At 50.5% G+C, this 17,770-nt stretch overlaps 1 protein-coding gene across 1 annotated transcript; it reads right to left on the bottom strand.

The window, feature by feature from the left end:
* Positions 1–408: 408 nt before the first annotated feature.
* Positions 409–16,910, bottom strand: LOC122366807. Its single transcript, XM_043339411.1, has 2 exons — positions 15,845–16,910; positions 409–1,332 (listed from the first exon to the last, which is right to left on the bottom strand). Exons 1-2 carry the CDS (start codon positions 15,965–15,967, stop codon positions 937–939), a joined length of 519 nt encoding a protein of 172 aa, XP_043195346.1. The 5' UTR covers positions 15,968–16,910; the 3' UTR covers positions 409–936.
* Between the last annotated feature and the right edge of the window lie 860 nt (positions 16,911–17,770).

Raw genomic sequence — 17,770 nt, 5'->3', positions numbered from 1 at the left:
CTCTTATATCGGGTAAGCGTCCCGGCGCGAGCTAAATGCCCTATCAGGAGCGCCTAAATGGCTGCGCTCACAAAACCCCGCAGTGACTGGGACGTTGGCTGATGGCTCTGCAACTCATGGCTTGTCTTTAGGTCCCAAACCCAACGGGCACAGCATTTCCGGGTGTCGTAGTTGGGGTGCTATTGCACGTGCGCACGTGCAGGACCCGCTTGTGTATCTTGAGAACAACAAGGCCGATTGCGCTCAAAGGTGGTACCTGGGTGACCTGAACAAGTCAGTTGTTGTCTCATTTTACACCCAGGTACGCACGTGTTCAACCGAATATATCTCAAGAACGGTTAGGTTGATGAAGTTCAGTTCTATAGAGCTGGTGACCGTTCAGTTATCGTCGATAGATAATGAAAATGGTAGTGGTTGTCTAGCATGTATGAATTAATTACCAACCACGGTCATTTAAGCCTATCATAAACTCCTGTTGACGACCATGGGAGAGACAGCACTTGCCAACATTGGCAGAAGGCTCACATCTATTTATCCACTCAATCACATATCACACATTTATCGAACCGTGAAAACCTTGCATAAACACGACTCTATGGCAGTTGGCACATCCTTCGAATCAGCATAACGATATGCAACATATAAACTTCATTAGCCATTAAAGAAGGCGTGCTGCCAAAGCTGTTCCGCCTGGCGGGTACCGAAAGCGCTTCGTACCTCTGCCGTGTATATAGTCACATAGTGTACTAACCCAGTATTAGTGTATGCTAATAACGACAAAAGTCCGGGTCAGGCACCAAAAATACCTATTTATGAAAAAAAAGAAAGCTGACGACTGACGGATTATTTTGGTGAGCGACGTCCATCAAATGACTCAGTAATAGATGAATGAAGGTTCACACGTTCATCATAGAACCAGCATCACAATCGCTGCAGTTAGTCTCCCTCTATTCTGTTGGACGACCTCTGCTCGTGCGCTGCCGAAGCCAGTGTGTAAAGCACCACTCCCTGGGCCAACACTAGCGCCACGATACCGACGTAGTGTTCAAACAGCACACTCTCAGCTTCCGTGTGCAGCCGGTAGGTGGTGCTAACCAGCAGGTACACCGCTGCAGCGCCCTTGAACGCATCCCAGACGACCACGGCGATGCTGCCGGCCGGCCACCCGTTCTGGAGACTCAGCAGCAGCAGCAGGTGCAGCAGCAAGTCGACTCCTCCGGCGCAGGTGGTGGCGATATCTACAATGGTCTGCTCGGAGCAGGTTTCACTGCAGTCCGCGCCGTGGCGCCACAGTCGCTGAGCACCGCAGGTGACCACCGCCACGGCCAGAATCTGTCGAGAGGAGAGGAGAGGAGAGGATGTCAGCGCATTGCAGACCCACGCTCGCATTGGGAGCTCACTCGTGCGTCAAACTAATCGGATCGGGCTCTGTAATTCAAGATAGCTAGTCACGCTTCATCTTTTTGTGTGGTGACCGAAGCGTTAGCCAGGCACGTACCCAGGATTTCGCCCAGGAGGGGGCCACCTGCTTTCGAAGGGGCCCCACAGGTTCCCCGGGGGCCCCCGGGAGTCATGAAGAACCTTTCGATGGTGGGGGGGGGGGGGGGGGGGGCATAGTGGGTCCGGTCTCTCCTGCAGACGTAGGTGAGAAAACGCCACGTGTGTGGGAAAACGCAATTCAGTTCTTTACAACCTAATGTAGCATTTGGTTGTGATTTCTCGCGTTCAATTTCATCAAAGTCAATTAAAACGGTCTCTGTAACGGTCTAAGCCTTGAGAAAATGTGGAAAATTGGAAAGTAAAAATATTTTTGCTTGAGGAGTGTGCATGAAACGCACGGCATTTTATGAGCGAGCGTCTCAATTACTGAACATCCTCCAATTCCGGATATGTAGGTATATAATATAATAGTGGGGAATAAATGTCTCGTTATCGGAATTCCACTATCTGGCAACTAGCCCTATGTAAACGCGGTTATTATATGTTTCACTAGGAAACGAGCGCAATTGTACTTTTAGCCAGAAAATAAATGCTTGGGTAATTTTGGGACACTCTGTATTAATTGGAGGAATAGGACTTAGGAGGAAATGCGATTGCAAATCGACCAACATCCCTGTGTTAGCCAATGACGCCTTTGGGGCCAAGGTTGGGGGGTATTCAGTTTAGCCTTTTTGTTTTTCTGTGATATCTCCGGCACTGTGAAAGATATAGGCTCCTTCAGATGAGTGCCTACTCCAGTCACTACTTATGTATATCCAGTAGCCAGTAGCCACTCAGATGATTTGGGATCAATCAGGTGATAAGCGTACTTTCAGACGACCAGGGGCCCCCAGTCGACCAGGGGTTCCCAGGCGACCAGGTCCTCCAGATGACTAGGGGCCCCACTGCCCCAGGCGACCAGGGCCCTCCAGGCGACCAAGGGCCAATGCGATCAGGTCCCCAAAGCGATCAGGGCCCCCAGGCGATCAGGGGGCCCCATGCGACCAGGGGGCCCAATGCGACCAGGCCCCCGGCTACCAGGGGCCCCCAGGCGACCAGGGGCCCTCAGGCGATCAGGGGCCCCCAGGCGACCAGGGGCCCAAGGCGACCAGGGTCCCCCAGGCGACTAGGGGCGACCGGGGGCCCCAGGCAACCAGGGGCCCCATGCGACCAGGCCCCCGGCTACCAGGGGCCCCCTGGGCGACTAGGTACCCCCAGGCGATCAGGGGCCTCAATATCATGCAACCAGAGGCCCCCCATGCGACTAGGGCCCCCTAGGCGACTAGGGGCCACAGACTATCAGGGGCCCATACGACCAGGCCCCCGGCTATCAGGGCCCCCTAGGCAACTAGGGGCCCCCAGTCGATCAGGGGCCTCATGCGACCAGAAGCCCCCCATGCGACCAGGGCCCCCTAGGCGACTAGGGGCCACAGGCTATCAGGATTCAGGGGCCCCCATGAGACCAGGCCCCCGGCTACCAGAGGCCCCCTAGGCGACCAGGGGCCCAGGAAACTGGGGGCCCTTGGATGACTGCAGGGGCCCCTCGGGTACCCAGGGCACATAAATGAAACTTTAATATCAATTTTTCTTTCGAGTAAAAGACGTTTTATCCAGTGTTTAAAAAATATCCTGGAGCCTGAGGGGCCCCCTGAGCGCCGAAGGCGCTCAGGGGGGGGGGGCCTTGGCCCCCGTGGCCCCCCCTTGGGTACGTCACTGGCGTTAGCCCATTTATGCTGAAATCAGCAGGATGAGAATTGAGCTATGCAGTCATAACGAATAACGATGGACCAAGAGATCAGCGCTGAAAATTATTACATGTCGAAGGGGCAGCGCTGTCTTTATCATTTTAGAAATAGGTATCCAGTATACCACCCACCTACATCAAATGCATGTCAACGTTTGTATGTAGGCTGTAGTACATTTCAGCAAGGACCTTGGAAGTTGGAAAAGTGCCGCAGTTTGAACATGTTTGATGTTTGATGCGGGGGAGGCCGGGACATTTGATCGAGGTGCCGATGTCGACACTCGCATTTTTCATCGACAGCCCGTCATGACAGTTCGATCCATCACTTCTCTTCTCGGTGGGCGACCGTGTGGGCAGCGGCGGCCTCATAGTCGTTTGATGTGGACCGCTTCCGCCGACAGACCGACCCAAGTCCCGCCAAAACAAATCCACGCGGCACGCACGCAGGAAACGGGGACTACACCGCCCGATACCGGCCGCTCAAATGGGATCACTAGCACCTTTATGGCTATTCGACTGAGTCAAATAAGTGAATGGAGGCAAGCCGATTTCCGAATCATGTGTGGTAAGAATAGGTATGCGTATCTAGTAATCTGACTTATAAAGACCTGGACCATCTCAGAGAACCGTCAAAGATTAACCAAGCTTATACTAGGGTTGACTATTAAGTAATGGAAGTGCCTTAAGCAATTAAACGGGTTTGCACGTGCACACATTATTTAGGTGTCATTTCATGCGCCGATCTTTTTTCTATCCAATGGTGAAGACCACATGTCCCTAGCTACTTTTTGCTATAAGCTATCGTCGTTTTCCCAAGAGACCTCCCGAACCTGTGGCGCACCACCTGGCAATGGCCAAAGCCGCGCGCCAGCGCCGAGTGCAAGGTCATTAGAGCTCAGTTTGTCGTAGGGAAAAGGCCTACCAATATCAGAAAATTTATTTTCTAAGTGTATGGAGCGACGCAGCCTCCCCACAGAGGATATGTCGGTGGTTTCATCGGTTTGAGAAAGAAAGCGCCGATCAGTCTTCTGTCGGCGTTCCAGGAGTGGGTCAACACTGTAAAAAAAGTTTACCAACTAGTTAGTTATCCGGCCACTTTTCACTAACCATAGGCGTGTAAGCAAAACACGCATTTCATGACTAAGTGTGTTTTCAATTACACGCAAAAGGTTGAATAGCGTGTTTTGAAACACACCTCCTAGTTTTCGAATATTTGCCAGGTTACTAAGATAAGCCGTGTAAGCGTGTTTATTGACTATCATCGGTGTGTTTTGTTAATAACTACAGACGTGTTAGGTAACACATGTGTTTGTCACACGGCCACTTTTCACTAGCTATGCGTGCCTACGCAAAACACACATATTGCGTGTTAGCTAACTAAGCTGTGCGTGTTAATAAACTAAATGCATTTTTGAGAACAGGCGTGTAACTTAACTAATGTGCGTGTTAGTCACCTCTTTTCACAGCCGCCCCCCAAAAAAAACGAATCGAATTAAACTCATCAAACATGTTTATTCAAAACTGCATTCAAGCTCCTTTCAGCAAGCTTACAACTGCATACAGTAATATTTCTCTTATTGTACTAAAAATGAACCTAAAATATATATATATATATATATATATATATATATATATATATATATATATATATATATATATATATATATATATATATATATATATATATATATATATATATATATATATATATATATATATATATATATATATATATATATATATAGCCTGCAGGAATCCGCACCAGACATGACACCATACAGGCTCCAAATACCTATTACGAAAACATTGAGAATGCTTCATTTCTGTCGATATGGGCGAACTAAATTGCAACAAAAGGGCAAAAATTCCCTGACCGAACAATGGTGGCTCATGTGTCTACAAAAAAAAATTATTTGACAACATGGCTGCAGTGACAGGAATTGCATAAAACAGCGCCTCACCGCGTTCACTGGTTGAGTGCCCAACCAAAAATTAGGTACATTTAATTTCTTGTTCAAAGCTTAATGCGGTTTTAGTGTGCAACATGCTCATTGTTCAGTCCGTCATATGTACTTACAGACGTCAATTGACAGTCAACAAATGAACAGTGTCTCCAACCTGAGACCCTCTAAAGCCTGGTTGGAGCTTCATTTGAAAAGAAAATGAGTGACATACATAAACCACACTAAAACGCCAGCAATATCTCCACTGATCTTTCCCATAATCACTCACCATACCAGTAAGGATGAAAGCCATGTACAACAATCCATATCATTCCACTGTTTGACTTCTTATTATTCGTATTCGGGTTATGTATCACCACAGTATCACCACTTCTGCATCACCACAGCAGCTCCTTATACTGCACACGCAACACTTAAGCCCGGTTCCGACTATACGGTCACTTCAGGCCCAATCAGGCCAGATCAGGCCCAATAATTCCCAAAAAGGCTGGAAAAGGCTTACGGCCTGACGGCATGCTAGTGCGAACCGGAGCAACTGATCCGGCCTGAACTGGCCTGATCAGACCTTCAGGCCAGATCAGAGCCCTGTTCGGGCAGCGCATCCTACTGCAAAATTTTGCACCACGCATGCGCAGTAGGGGTCTCTCGGGTGCCAAGCTCCGCCCTTCGGCGTATGACGTCACACGTGTGACGTAGGCTTGCGCAAAATCTTTCAGTTTTGCGCAAGAAGAAAATAGTAGCTGCAGGAGGCGAAAGTGGCGCGGATTAAAGTTTACCCTCATATATTTCTTATTGTAAGTGGTTAGTATGGTGTTATTTTGGCATCATTATCTTTCTTTTCAGTGGCACATTGCTATTAACCACATTTGAACGCACTTTACTCAGTAATTGAACGAAACACACCAGTCCATCCGCGCCACGGTTCGCCGCGTGTCGCGTGGCCCTCGGCTTTGCGGGCCGGCGGAGAGGGGGCGGAGCATGGGCGGAGCCAGGCGGCTGACATCATCGCATGTGTGACTTCACACTCAGCAAAATATTTTGCGCGGACCCGAACAGGGCCCAGGCCGAAGTTAACTTCAAGTCAACTTTTTGCGCCTGATCCGGCCTGATCTGGCCTGACGCTGCGCCCGCCATTTTGAATTTGCATTGGCGCATTTGCGACGTGACAATGCGTGGTATTCGAAATCGTGCCCTTTTTGACACTGCAAAATAAAAGTGCCTATTTATATAAATGCACATAAAAAACAGACCCAGTATGAATTAGGCACGAGACGTTGCGCATGGTTCTTTTTTATTTGATTTTTATTGTGGCCTAATTTGTGTCATTTCGGGCTTTGAAGGATGAATAACTCCCATGGTTGCTACTGATTGCTGTTTTGTTTAAATTAATTATGAACGTTGGTTTCGACAAGTCCAACATTATTTCAACCAAATTAGCGTTTCTTTTAAAATTGATTCCAAAAATAATGTGCTACTCATCAATATCGTAGCAAGATAACCATTCAAGCTTACGAGAAATAAATCGGGCTATGGTGGAAGATCCAGGTTCAAGCCTTTACAGCCGTCTGACCTGTCGAGCATCAGAAATCCAGCTCGTCCACCTTCCCCGTCTGAGCTCCCGGGCCGGGAGACCTAGCTTAGAACAGTAACGGATGGCTGCGCCTGATATGAGCCGCTCCAGCAAACACCAGGGAGGGATGAAAGTAAACTTTTGGAAGTTTTGCTCGAGAAGGACACTCGCTCTCGGTCGCCCTCGATGCCACGAACCTATGCCGAGCTGTTGCGGTGTATTCTGCGGCAACTAAACTCATCGTCGCCGGCACCGAACAGGCTCCCGCTACCTCTCCTAGATCCCGTGACTCTCTGTCATGAATCGGACTGAATGGAACCAATCGCTACTCCATTCGCCCCGCTGGACCCCACGGCACAAAAGGACCTTTCCTATATCGAATGGCAGCTTGGCCGGGGAGACTCATTTCCAGACCAAAGAAATTTGACGGGAAGACAAGAAACTAAACTCTTAAGTCGACATGTTCCATGTGCAAGATAAATTTGTGGCGGGAAACCACAGCGGGTACCTATGTGTGAGCAAAAAGCAAACCTTGTTTAGGTCAAGCTAATCGGGACCCTAAACGTGCATGATGACATGAAAAGAGTCATAAACAACGGGCTCTTATTTCTCGGAGTTGAGTTGCGTCAATGCTTATATCTTTGTTAGTGTGGTAATTGTCTGCAAAGCACATAAGAACCTTCAAAAATTCTTATCCGATACAGGACGGTTCAGGTAGTCTATCGGGTTGGCGGGCTGGCCCCTCGGGCCTGGCCGGAGCCGGAGTGGTCGGGCGGGTCGGCGGCGGTGGCGGCGGCGTGGCGGCGGTCGCTGCGGGTGCGGCGCGGGCGTGCGTGCAGTGGTGAGGTGATCCGACTCGGGCGATAGCACGTAAGAGCCGAAAGGTGCTGCGATTTAAGCAATATTGCTTTTGCACCAATTGGCAAGCATTGTTTTGTACGTGTTCTGATTAATGTAATAAATTTATTCTATCTATCTATCTATCTACAACATAAGAACATGCATGTCTTTTCTGTTTTCTTTTAGCCACTTCTTAGATTTTCGATAAAAATCATGTTTTTATTACTTAAAACCACATTAAAACATGTTACGCAGTATGATTAAGATTATCGGTTTCAGGTTTTCATTAAATAGAGCGATTATACCAGTAAAACGTCTTTGGAGCTGACAAACGGGCGAGCACGAGAGTTGAGCTCATCAAACGAGGAAGTGCGAAACAATACCTATTCCAACTGACTTGTGCGGGACACGCTTCTAACCAGTCCGTAACAGTGTACTTTAAATTTGAGCGCAATCGGACCACCCGCTCTCGAGATGTAGAAGCAGCAGTCTGCACGTGCGCACGTGCATACTGGACCCCAACTGACTTGTGTGAGACACCCTTCTAGTCGATCTCTAACGGTGTACCAAATTTGAGAGCAATCGGCCCAGCCGTTCTTGAGATGTGGAAGCGGTCCCTGCACGACGCACGTGCGCACGTGCAGTAGGACCCCAAATGTGAAACGTTGAAATGCATTGTCCGGTGGACGCCTACCGACATATGAAGCTCCAGCGCAATCGGCCCAGCATTTACCTAGTTGTAATGAGAGCGAATTTGACACCTCTTCATTTTGCACACGTGGCACGTGCAGGGGAAGGGGCAACAAACATGCATCGAGAGTACATAGTCTGGTATGGGAAGAAGATACCAAAAAAGACTATGGGTCGATCGCCACAGATTTGGCTGAGATATGAGCCTATCAAAATCGTTACTTTGACCGAGCGAAACAACTATGAAACCCTTGACTTCACACGTGCCACGACAGTCACCTCGATGCATCATGATTAGTCAATTTCGAGCTGGAAGGGATGGGGATGAGGCTATACCTAACAAAAAAAGACCATAGGTCAATCGGCCCAGCGGCTGCTGAGATAAAAGTCTCGCATAAGCGTTACGAGCTGCGCCAAGCCGGGCCGGGCTGCTCATGCTCAGACTTGTAAGCTATTTAGAAAATCGCAATTCGCTCTCGCTGGTAAAAAAAAAACACGCACACATTTAAAAGATATAGACATACAAATAAAAAATGAGACTTTTTTGCTTGCGTTATTTCTCCGCATGAAAAGCTCGTGCAACCGCAAATCTTGCATGTGTGGATGCGCGTGATTGTTGTTTTTTTATGACATGGAATTAAAAAAATATCAGTGCAGCCATGCCACCCTTTGATGCAATATCATGTGGCCTACGTCGAAAGGTCGTTGGACAATTCTATATGGAGAACTGGAGTAAGGGCAAAGCTTTTACATACAAACACTTCAAAAACATGCACGTTCCTAAATCAACACTATACAGGATCATGCGACAGTGTGATGAAGGTGTGCCATTGTCGCGGAAGAGCGGGAGTGGTCGTCCTGCAAAGAAAATGCCCCCTGCAAAATGTCAACGTCTCCAGACAGACATGAAGGAAAAAATAGGGGCGTCACAGCCACGTGCCGCAAGAAAATACGGTATCAGCCAGCAATATGTGTCATGGATACTCAAGGGTAAAACATCACTAAAGTACCGAAAGCGACAGACCGTTCCGGACGTTACTGAAAAGCAGAAAAAACGCCAGAAGACGGCTTGCACTATCCTTCGAAAGACTGCAATGAAACCTAGTGGAAAAACGGTTATTATCATGGACGATGAGACGTATTTTTCATTAAAAAACAACAGCTGCGTTGCCAATAAGGGCTTCTATACAAGCGATAAGAAGAACACGCCCTCCGCAGTCCGGTTTGCGAAGAAAGGCAAGTTCCCCAAAAAAGTGATGCTCTGGCTGGCCATCTCAAGCGAAGGAATGAGTGAACCAGTATTCGTAGAAGGAAATGCCATGAACGGAGATTTCTACGAAAAGAACTGCATACCTATTGTGAAGAAGTTCATAACAACCCACCATCGTGGAAAAAAGGTCATATTTTGGCCTGACCTCGCCACGGCTCACTATAAGACGTCAGTCACCAAGAAGCTGAAGGAGCTCAAAATTCCAACGGTTGCACGTGCCCATAACCCACCAGCAGCGCCTCAGATCCGGCCAATTGAGAGGCTCTGGAGCCACCTGAAGCAGGCTGTGTACGAAGGCGACTGGGAGGCTGAGACAGCAGGTGCCCTGAAGCGACGGATCCGCGCCAAGCTGAAGAAGCTCGACCTGAACATCGTCCAGAACCTCATGAGAGGTGTCAAGACCAAGGTGCGTCGCGTCTCGGACGGCGGTCACGAAACGCTTCTTCGTCTCTGAGGCTGACACGCAAAGCTTCGGTGCTTCGAACAAGGCTATTACGGATGAGACACGGCTTCAGAATGCTGAAATATACGCTTTTTAAAAAAGTCTCATTTTTTATTTGTAACCCGTTATTTGGTGAGGCAGACCGACGGCCTGACGCCTGACGTCTGGCGTCTGGCGTCCCATAGGTACGGTCTGATCAGGCCGAGCGTCCGACGTTCAACTTTGGCCTGAACGCCTGATTGGGCCTGATCTGGCCTGATCTGGCCTGATGTGGCCTGATGTGGCCTGAAGCAACCTCATAGTGGGAACCGGGCTTTATACGCCACAGCTCAGCTCCTTCACAACGCACGCGTCCTCTCCCTTCTCTGACTTGGCACAGACTGAACAATGGCGGGCGCAGAGGGGCGCACAAAATGGCGATTTTTTCAATTAACTAAGGTCTTTGTAATGCTACAACAAAAAGGGTAGTAAGAAAACTAAGATTGTGAGTAAAAACATGCGTTTGATTTGTTAGTTAACACGTTACCCAGAAAAAAGGCAAAGGAAGCATAAACAAACATGTTTGTCAAATAACACGGCATGGTTTGCACGGATAATATTTGTCGGCTTACAATGATGTTAGCTTTTCTGCTTCGATGAAATGGATGTGGTGTTAGTTTGCAAACTTATGTGTTACCTGACCCGTTTTTTGCAACAACGTGTGTTTTAATACTAGATTTTGCTTGAAGAATTAACTAACTGGTTTGTTAGCATTTTTACAGTGAAGACGAGGCTGGAATGGTGTGTGATGCTTGAAGGCGATTATGTGGAGTAGTGTATGCTGTCATTTATCGTGCCAATGTGTATTGTTTTGATGAAAATATAGAAATTGTCCATTGTGTAGCCATAACAATAAGGCAATAAGCTCTGATGACCTCGCGCTGGCGCTTGGCGCGCGATTTTGGCCATTGCCGGACTCCTTTTTCATGGTGCGCCGCAGGTTCGGGTGGTCTCTTGGGAAAACGACGATAGCTTGGAGCAAGAAGTAGCTAAGGACATGTGGTCTTCACCATTGGATAGAAAAAACATCGGCGCATGAAATGACACCAAGAAAACATGTGCACGTGCAAAAACGTTTAATTGCTTAAGGCACTTCCATTACTTAATAGTCAACCCTAGAAGCTCGTATATACACTGCAGTCATGACTAACGTATCCTCCTCGTTTATCCGATGAATCGTCTATCGAATAATCACTTCCCTATTTATGCCGCAGAAAAGTAAAGCTCATAGCACTTGCGATAAACATAGCCCGCACACGGGTAGGGTGATTCTCCGTATCTTGGTCACCAATCCTGGCGTGACGGCATCGATGACATAGGCGGTGTACCCTTCACCGGCGCACCCCGACAGTGAACAGCTGCGGCGCCTGAGTCACAGCAATTCGTCCTGGCAGAGCTCGAGCCTCGACTCACGGTGCTGCTGCTGGGAGAGGCGCATCCACTCTTACACTAACCCAAGGCTATATAAACCAGGTAGAACGCTCCCGACGAAAAAGTGGTGACAAGCGATAATTAGTAGCCGCGACCCTCTTTTGTTCAAAACTATATCCGCAAGCAGCATTTACAGGCTAGCGGAAATCGACCAATCGGCGTTCGGCAATACTCAACGCTGATTGGCCCGATGCTCGTGACGAAATTGCGGGGGACTGCAGCTATTCCCCTATGGCGTTTAATAGACTTACGGCTTTTGAAGGGGATTTGTACCAGTTTTTGTTGGGTTTGAGGCCATTTTTGAGCTTGGATATTCTTTCTGTGACTTTTGACTGTGTAATAACGACATTTAATCATAACATTTCTATATACTACCGGTGTCACATCGACCAAAAAGACCGTAAGTACATGGGATAGACGGACCACTGCTGATGGGGCCACACATGCCGGCGTGTGGTCATCGGAGGCCCATGAGGGCTCGACATAGGCCCTTCATGGGTCGGTATAGGCCCGGTGGGTCCAGTGCAAGCCTATCAGGGGCCGGTGCTGACCCAACAGGGCCCAGTGACATATAATGTAAGGCCGTCTAGGGACGTTGAGGGCTCATGGGGGCCATATAGGACCAATAGGGACCACATAAGCCAATCAGGGGCCATTTAGGCCAATAAAGGCACTTCAAGGGACTTGAAAAGGTCATTCAAGAGCTGTGGTGGGCCCATGAGAGGACGGCACTGGTCCAGCAGGTGCAGTCAGGGGATGTTGTACGGGTTTCTCAGTGGCCCATTTGGGCATATCAGTGACCAATTTAGACCCAGCAGTGGGCTTTGTAGACCTATCAGGGGCTGGTGATGGTTCATCAGGGGCCAGCGTTAGTCCATCGGGGCACGGCATATGCCGATCAGAGGTAATTGCGAGCCCACGCTGAACAATGCTGGCCCTTCAACGGCCCCATGGATCTACATTGACCCATGGGCCATGATGTGTCATGTATGCCCCTATGACAGGCCTACTCAGACCCCTGATGGACATTCCCGGCCTCTGATGACCCTATGCTGAATGCTGATGGGGCTCTAAGAGTCTCCAATAACCCTTCGTCACGCCATTATTACCATACGCTGGCATTAGGGACCCCACATCAGCCGCAGGGCAGTCCGTACCATGACAGCATGTCTTTTCGGCCGATATTTCATCGGTAATATTTATCAAAATCATGATTTTATGGTGCCATTATATAGGTAACAGTCATAAGAAATATATTTCAACTCGAAAACAGCTCGAAACAGCATATAATTTTAAAGAAACCCCTCCGAAATCCAAAAGCCTATTCGGGTCCATAGAGAATAACTGCGGTCCCCCGCAATTTCGTCACGAGCGTCGGACCAATCAGCGTCGAGTACCGCCGAGCGCTGATTGGTGAATTTTCCGCTAGCGTGTAAGTACTGCTCACGGAACAAGAGTTCGTCGACAATCCTCCACAAACGTCTGTCACCATTTTTCATAATGCTTAACAGCCGGAGCGTACCCCCTGCACTAACCTATCGAGCACAGCAATACGGGGGCAAGGTGTTAACAAGGTCTAACGTTTAGACGGTGACAGGGTGCATACTTTTAACCGTACTAAAAACAACACCGGGCGGTATTCCCCCTCTCGGTCTCTCCATGTTGCCATCATCCACACCGGCCGAGCGATGGTGGGAGACAGAAGGGGAGGTAATTTGGGCTGCCATCAAACAACCAAGGCCGCCGCCGCCGCCTCCTCCCAGCAGCAGCTGCAGCAGCCGGCTGCAAAACGACTGACGTGTCGGATGGTCGGCCTCCAAAGTCTGTCGGAATTAATAATGATGCATCCTCAGGCCGCGACGCTTCACTTCGGGGTGAGGTATCCCTGAGCGTCATAGCTAGCAAAGGACGTCTGTTCTGCCGAAAATGATGCCAGATTTTACACACGGCAATCTGTTGCAGGGACATCTGTGAATAGATCCAAGTTTCCTGTGACAATATGTCGACTGGCGTCATCCGACATGTCGCCCATTTTCTGACACTGAAAAACGACCACTTATGGCAAAAGATGGTCACTTATGCCAGCGAACAACAGCGAGGCTCAAACATGAACAGCTGACATCGGTTCAACAATGCCCGACCAGCACCCCCCCGACGAAACATACACCAAACCGACGGTGCTCTGAATCACCTCCCAGCGAAACTGATTCAGCGTTACCACCTCCCCCGGACACTTCCAACAAAACCCAAACAGCGCCGGACCGGTCACCTGTTCTGGCGGAGCTGGCGCGCTGCCACCGGCCGGCGAGCACCGCCCCATCGCCGCTGACCGGTCAGACTGCCCTTCCCACCGGGGACTCACCGCGCGGGGTGGGTTATTGCAGGGATTCCGGGGATTCAGCCGACGGAATGGGCCTGTCTCACCGGGTGATAGAAGTGACAGGTCTGCTCCGAGCGGGGAAATAAAAAAACCGAGAGTGGCTCAGTGTGCTGGTTAGGGTGTGTGATAGTGTATGTGCTGTAGTGTCCCGCCGCCAATGGTAGTGTCTTACTGTAGATTGGTCCACCTGGGTGGCTTACTGCCGTCAATATCACTGTTGCTAGCAATGTGACCTAAACGGTCGAGACCGAAAGTTCAAGCAGAGCATAAATGCTCCTGAAAGTAAGTACGCGAGGCATAACGAGGTCACCCACTCGGGAATGGAATGGGTTAAGAGCCGTCTGGTGTCATAATCGTTTGATAAATTAGTTAGATTGACTGGAGCCAGCCGTTCTCTGCAGGGAATGCTTAATTTCACGAGCCAATCTTGTACGACTTGGATAAAAAAACAGCACATCGGCGGATAAGGCCTAGTTTAACCCTCGCCGGACCTATTGGTTTTCTACATACGCGCCGGCCGAGGGGGGGGGGGGCGGGTACGACCCCCCTCGCCGTTTCGCCCCTGGTGGAGCTAGCGCGTCGCGGAAAAAACGAGCGTGTGTGCCGTTACGAGACGCAGAGATTGGTACCCTATTTTAAGGTCCTAGGTCAACCGGTAACCTCTGAGGTCAGGTCAAGTGCCCCAAGGTACGGTTCAGTTTTTGGTGAATAACTTCGCAAAAAACGGCCGCAGAGCCGCGATTTTGGCAGCATCGTGTTCGCCTCGTTCAGGCGAGTCGAATGATATACTTTTTGTTAGGGTCAGGTCAACTTAGGGTGTTGACCTCAGGTCAAGGTCAGGTCAGCACCCCCAGGTCACGAAGTTGGTCGAAAGAGGTCATGTCGCATATCATTCGATTCGGCAGGTCTTCCTGAGTCCATTGGTGGCTTTTTAGACTCGCTAGCTCAATTTGATCAAGAGTTATTGACGAAAAACTAATATGACCTTGATGACGTCATAAATGACGTCACGCAAGGTCAACATTGCAAAAGTGACGCATCTAACCTTGCAAGGAGTGCATCAAATCACGATTCTGTGTGCTTGAGATAGTTGGAGATCGTTCCCGGCGCCAGAATAGCAGTTTTAATTTTTCCCCATTGACTTAAAATGGTGAGGTCACGAAAATGACCTGACCTCATGTGACCTTAAGGAAAAATCCGAGATATATAAGTTGTGAGACTCGTAATGAATACAAGATCATGCAAGTTTCATTTTCCTGTGACATCACCTCTGGCAGTGAGGGCGTTGCGAAGTTGCGACATCTGAAGACCGTGCAGAGGTTCACTTATGACGTCATAGGTCAGTGACCTGACCTGACCCAAAAATGCGGTTGGTGTCAAAAGATCCGGCTTGAATCAAAGGTTAGGTATGCCAAGTTTTAGCTCTCTATCGCCAGCGTGTTCGGAGCTATCGCGAAAAAAAACTATGGGGGGGGCGGCACCCGCTCCCCTCCCCTCGGCCGGCGAGGGTTAACGTCTTTATGTAGAACGATTTCATTTATCCCGAGTCGAATAGCATGTAAAATGACCTTGACCTGCCCTTGACCTGGGGTCAACGCCTAAGTTGACCTTTCCCAAACGCAAATCACGTATAGTTAGTGGGTTAGGTACCATGCGACGCGCCTGAGCATGACCCACGATATGTCAAGATCACGACTCTGCGGCTGGTTTACGCAAAGTTAAGGACCAAAAACCGGACCCTTGCCTTAGGAGTTAGGACATTTGACTTAACCTCAACCAGTTGACCTTAAAATTATGTGCCAATAACTGCATCTCGAAATCGCGCATTCGCTCGTTTTTCCTGCGAAGCTCTGACTACCTAAATTAGGGGAGCATTGCCAAACGGGCCCCCCTCTCTGCCTGACCCTACATATGTAAAAGTGTGTCGAAAAATCAGTTTGTCCGACTAGTCCAATCCGTTCATTGGAAACAAACTTCTCGGTAGCGCATACTCACCAGGATCAGAGTGGTGACGCTTTGTGCGGCCTTTTTCCAGATGCTGGGGTACTGGAAGCCCTCCACGGCCTTGAATCCCGTGTAGCTGGCCGAGGAGGCCCCGGTCCGCCGCCTCTCCCGCATGGTCTGGTCGGTTCCGACCTAAGGTGACCTCCGAAGACCTTGTGTTGATTTTCGCCGACCTTCGCCGACCCACGTAGACCTCCTCGGACTTCAGCGCATCCCTGCTCGAGTTGGTAGTCCTATGATAATATCAGTCGTCTAGCTGTGCTGAGCTACAATACCGCTCGCATCCTGTCCTGCTCACTTCGATGACCACAGGTTTTTCAATGTCACTTTGTCCGATGACATCCGTGATGATCTCCCATATGTAAATGGCTGCTGAGTCGCACGCCGTAAGCGAGACCAAGTTCTCACGGACCTCCAAGGATTCACTATGACATCTCTGATCGGGTCCGCCCTCACTCCCGCACCGACCACCGCCCGGGCGAGATCACCACCGCCGCCGCCGCCAGTCCGCTCGGCACTAGCCGCCCACCGAGCCGCCCATGTGCCGCGCTCTGCACCGCCCGAGCCCGCCTCATACAGTGGCACGTCGCTGCGCCCCGCCGACGGCCCGCGTGCTGATTTATGACACGGGCCCGGCCAGCCTTGAGCAGGGCTGCCGGCCGACCGGCTGTCCTGCCGTCCTGCCGCTCCAGTCCCGGCAACAGGCACACTGCGGTCACTGTCTGCCGGGGGGATTGTTTATCCACCGAGCAGTGCCGGGCGGCGGACGCCGACTCTGAGCAGGGCACGGCTCAGCGCTCACAGCTGGTCCGGCGACACCGGCGCGGACCTCGCAGAGCCGCGGCGCAGCGGAAGGGGCGGACCGCCAGGGGGCGTGGCAGGGGAGACAACAAACACTCCTGCAGCGCAGCCTGTCGCCGTGCCGTGTCGGGCGTCACACTCACTCGGCGCTCAGCTCCGGACAGATGCGCTGTGGCTACGCGCTAACGACGTGTTGGTTCTCTGCTGTCAGCAGCAGCCATCCGCAGCCGGCTGGAGCCGTTCCCGGCGGCCAGCTGGGGCCGTTCCCGGCCGCCGCGACGTGCATACAGAGGCCGATCCCGTGCACAGTGCACGTAATCAACACCGGCCCCACAAAGCCACAGGTGCACGAACGTCTGATACGAGCGCATTTATAGTTGCAGTTCATACTCAGGAGTGCTATAATCCCTGCACTTCAGCGCAGTTCCCAGCAGCAGCAAGATTCTAGATTGATGACACAATACAATGGCACCGCAGAGCAGTGAATCCTTTCCAGAGGGCGTCTGTCTCAGGTAGTCACAGCTGTCGGAGCTCAGCGGATGCTGCGGCCGACAGACACAGCCGCCGAGCTGACGGGACGCCGAGTTTCGTGACCGGACCGAATCAGCGCTGATTTACCGGGGGCTTAGCTCTCCGCCCGCCCCCGCTCCGGCCAGCTCTGTCCCAGTGCAGTGACGCAGCAGTCTGACCGCTAAATAACCGCTCCGGCAGAGCTGCACACGATCCATTCGACCTTTCAATCAGAGGTCATCCGAGTGGACAAATTGCGCGGCCGCCCGGCCCATGATCGGCGCCCGATCCAGGAGGCTGGGAGCCTGATTTGGCCTGAAGTGGACCTGTCAGGCCGCGCCATGCATCATGAATTGAAGCTGGCGCTCACTGCAGCCGGATTTCCATAAATTCGATAGCCGGTTTAGGGTGTCTGGTTTCTCGGTAGTCAGATGCCGGTGGCAAACCAAGCTCAGCTCTGTTGCCGGGTAGCGCCACCGCTCTCCGGCCACTCGGCTCGCCAAATCATGCGTCGACTCACAGTAGCAGACGTGGTGTAAACGTTTGTTGCGTATGGAGCGATGTTATACCGCGGGAACGCCATTCTGCCTACACACAGCGTCCTGT

Source organism: Amphibalanus amphitrite, unplaced genomic scaffold, assembly GCF_019059575.1.
Source record: "Amphibalanus amphitrite isolate SeventyFive unplaced genomic scaffold, NRLGWU_Aamphi_draft 000832F_arrow, whole genome shotgun sequence".
Classification (NCBI taxonomy): domain Eukaryota; kingdom Metazoa; phylum Arthropoda; class Thecostraca; order Balanomorpha; family Balanidae; genus Amphibalanus; species Amphibalanus amphitrite.
This window is presented reverse-complemented; position numbering and strand designations above follow the sequence as displayed.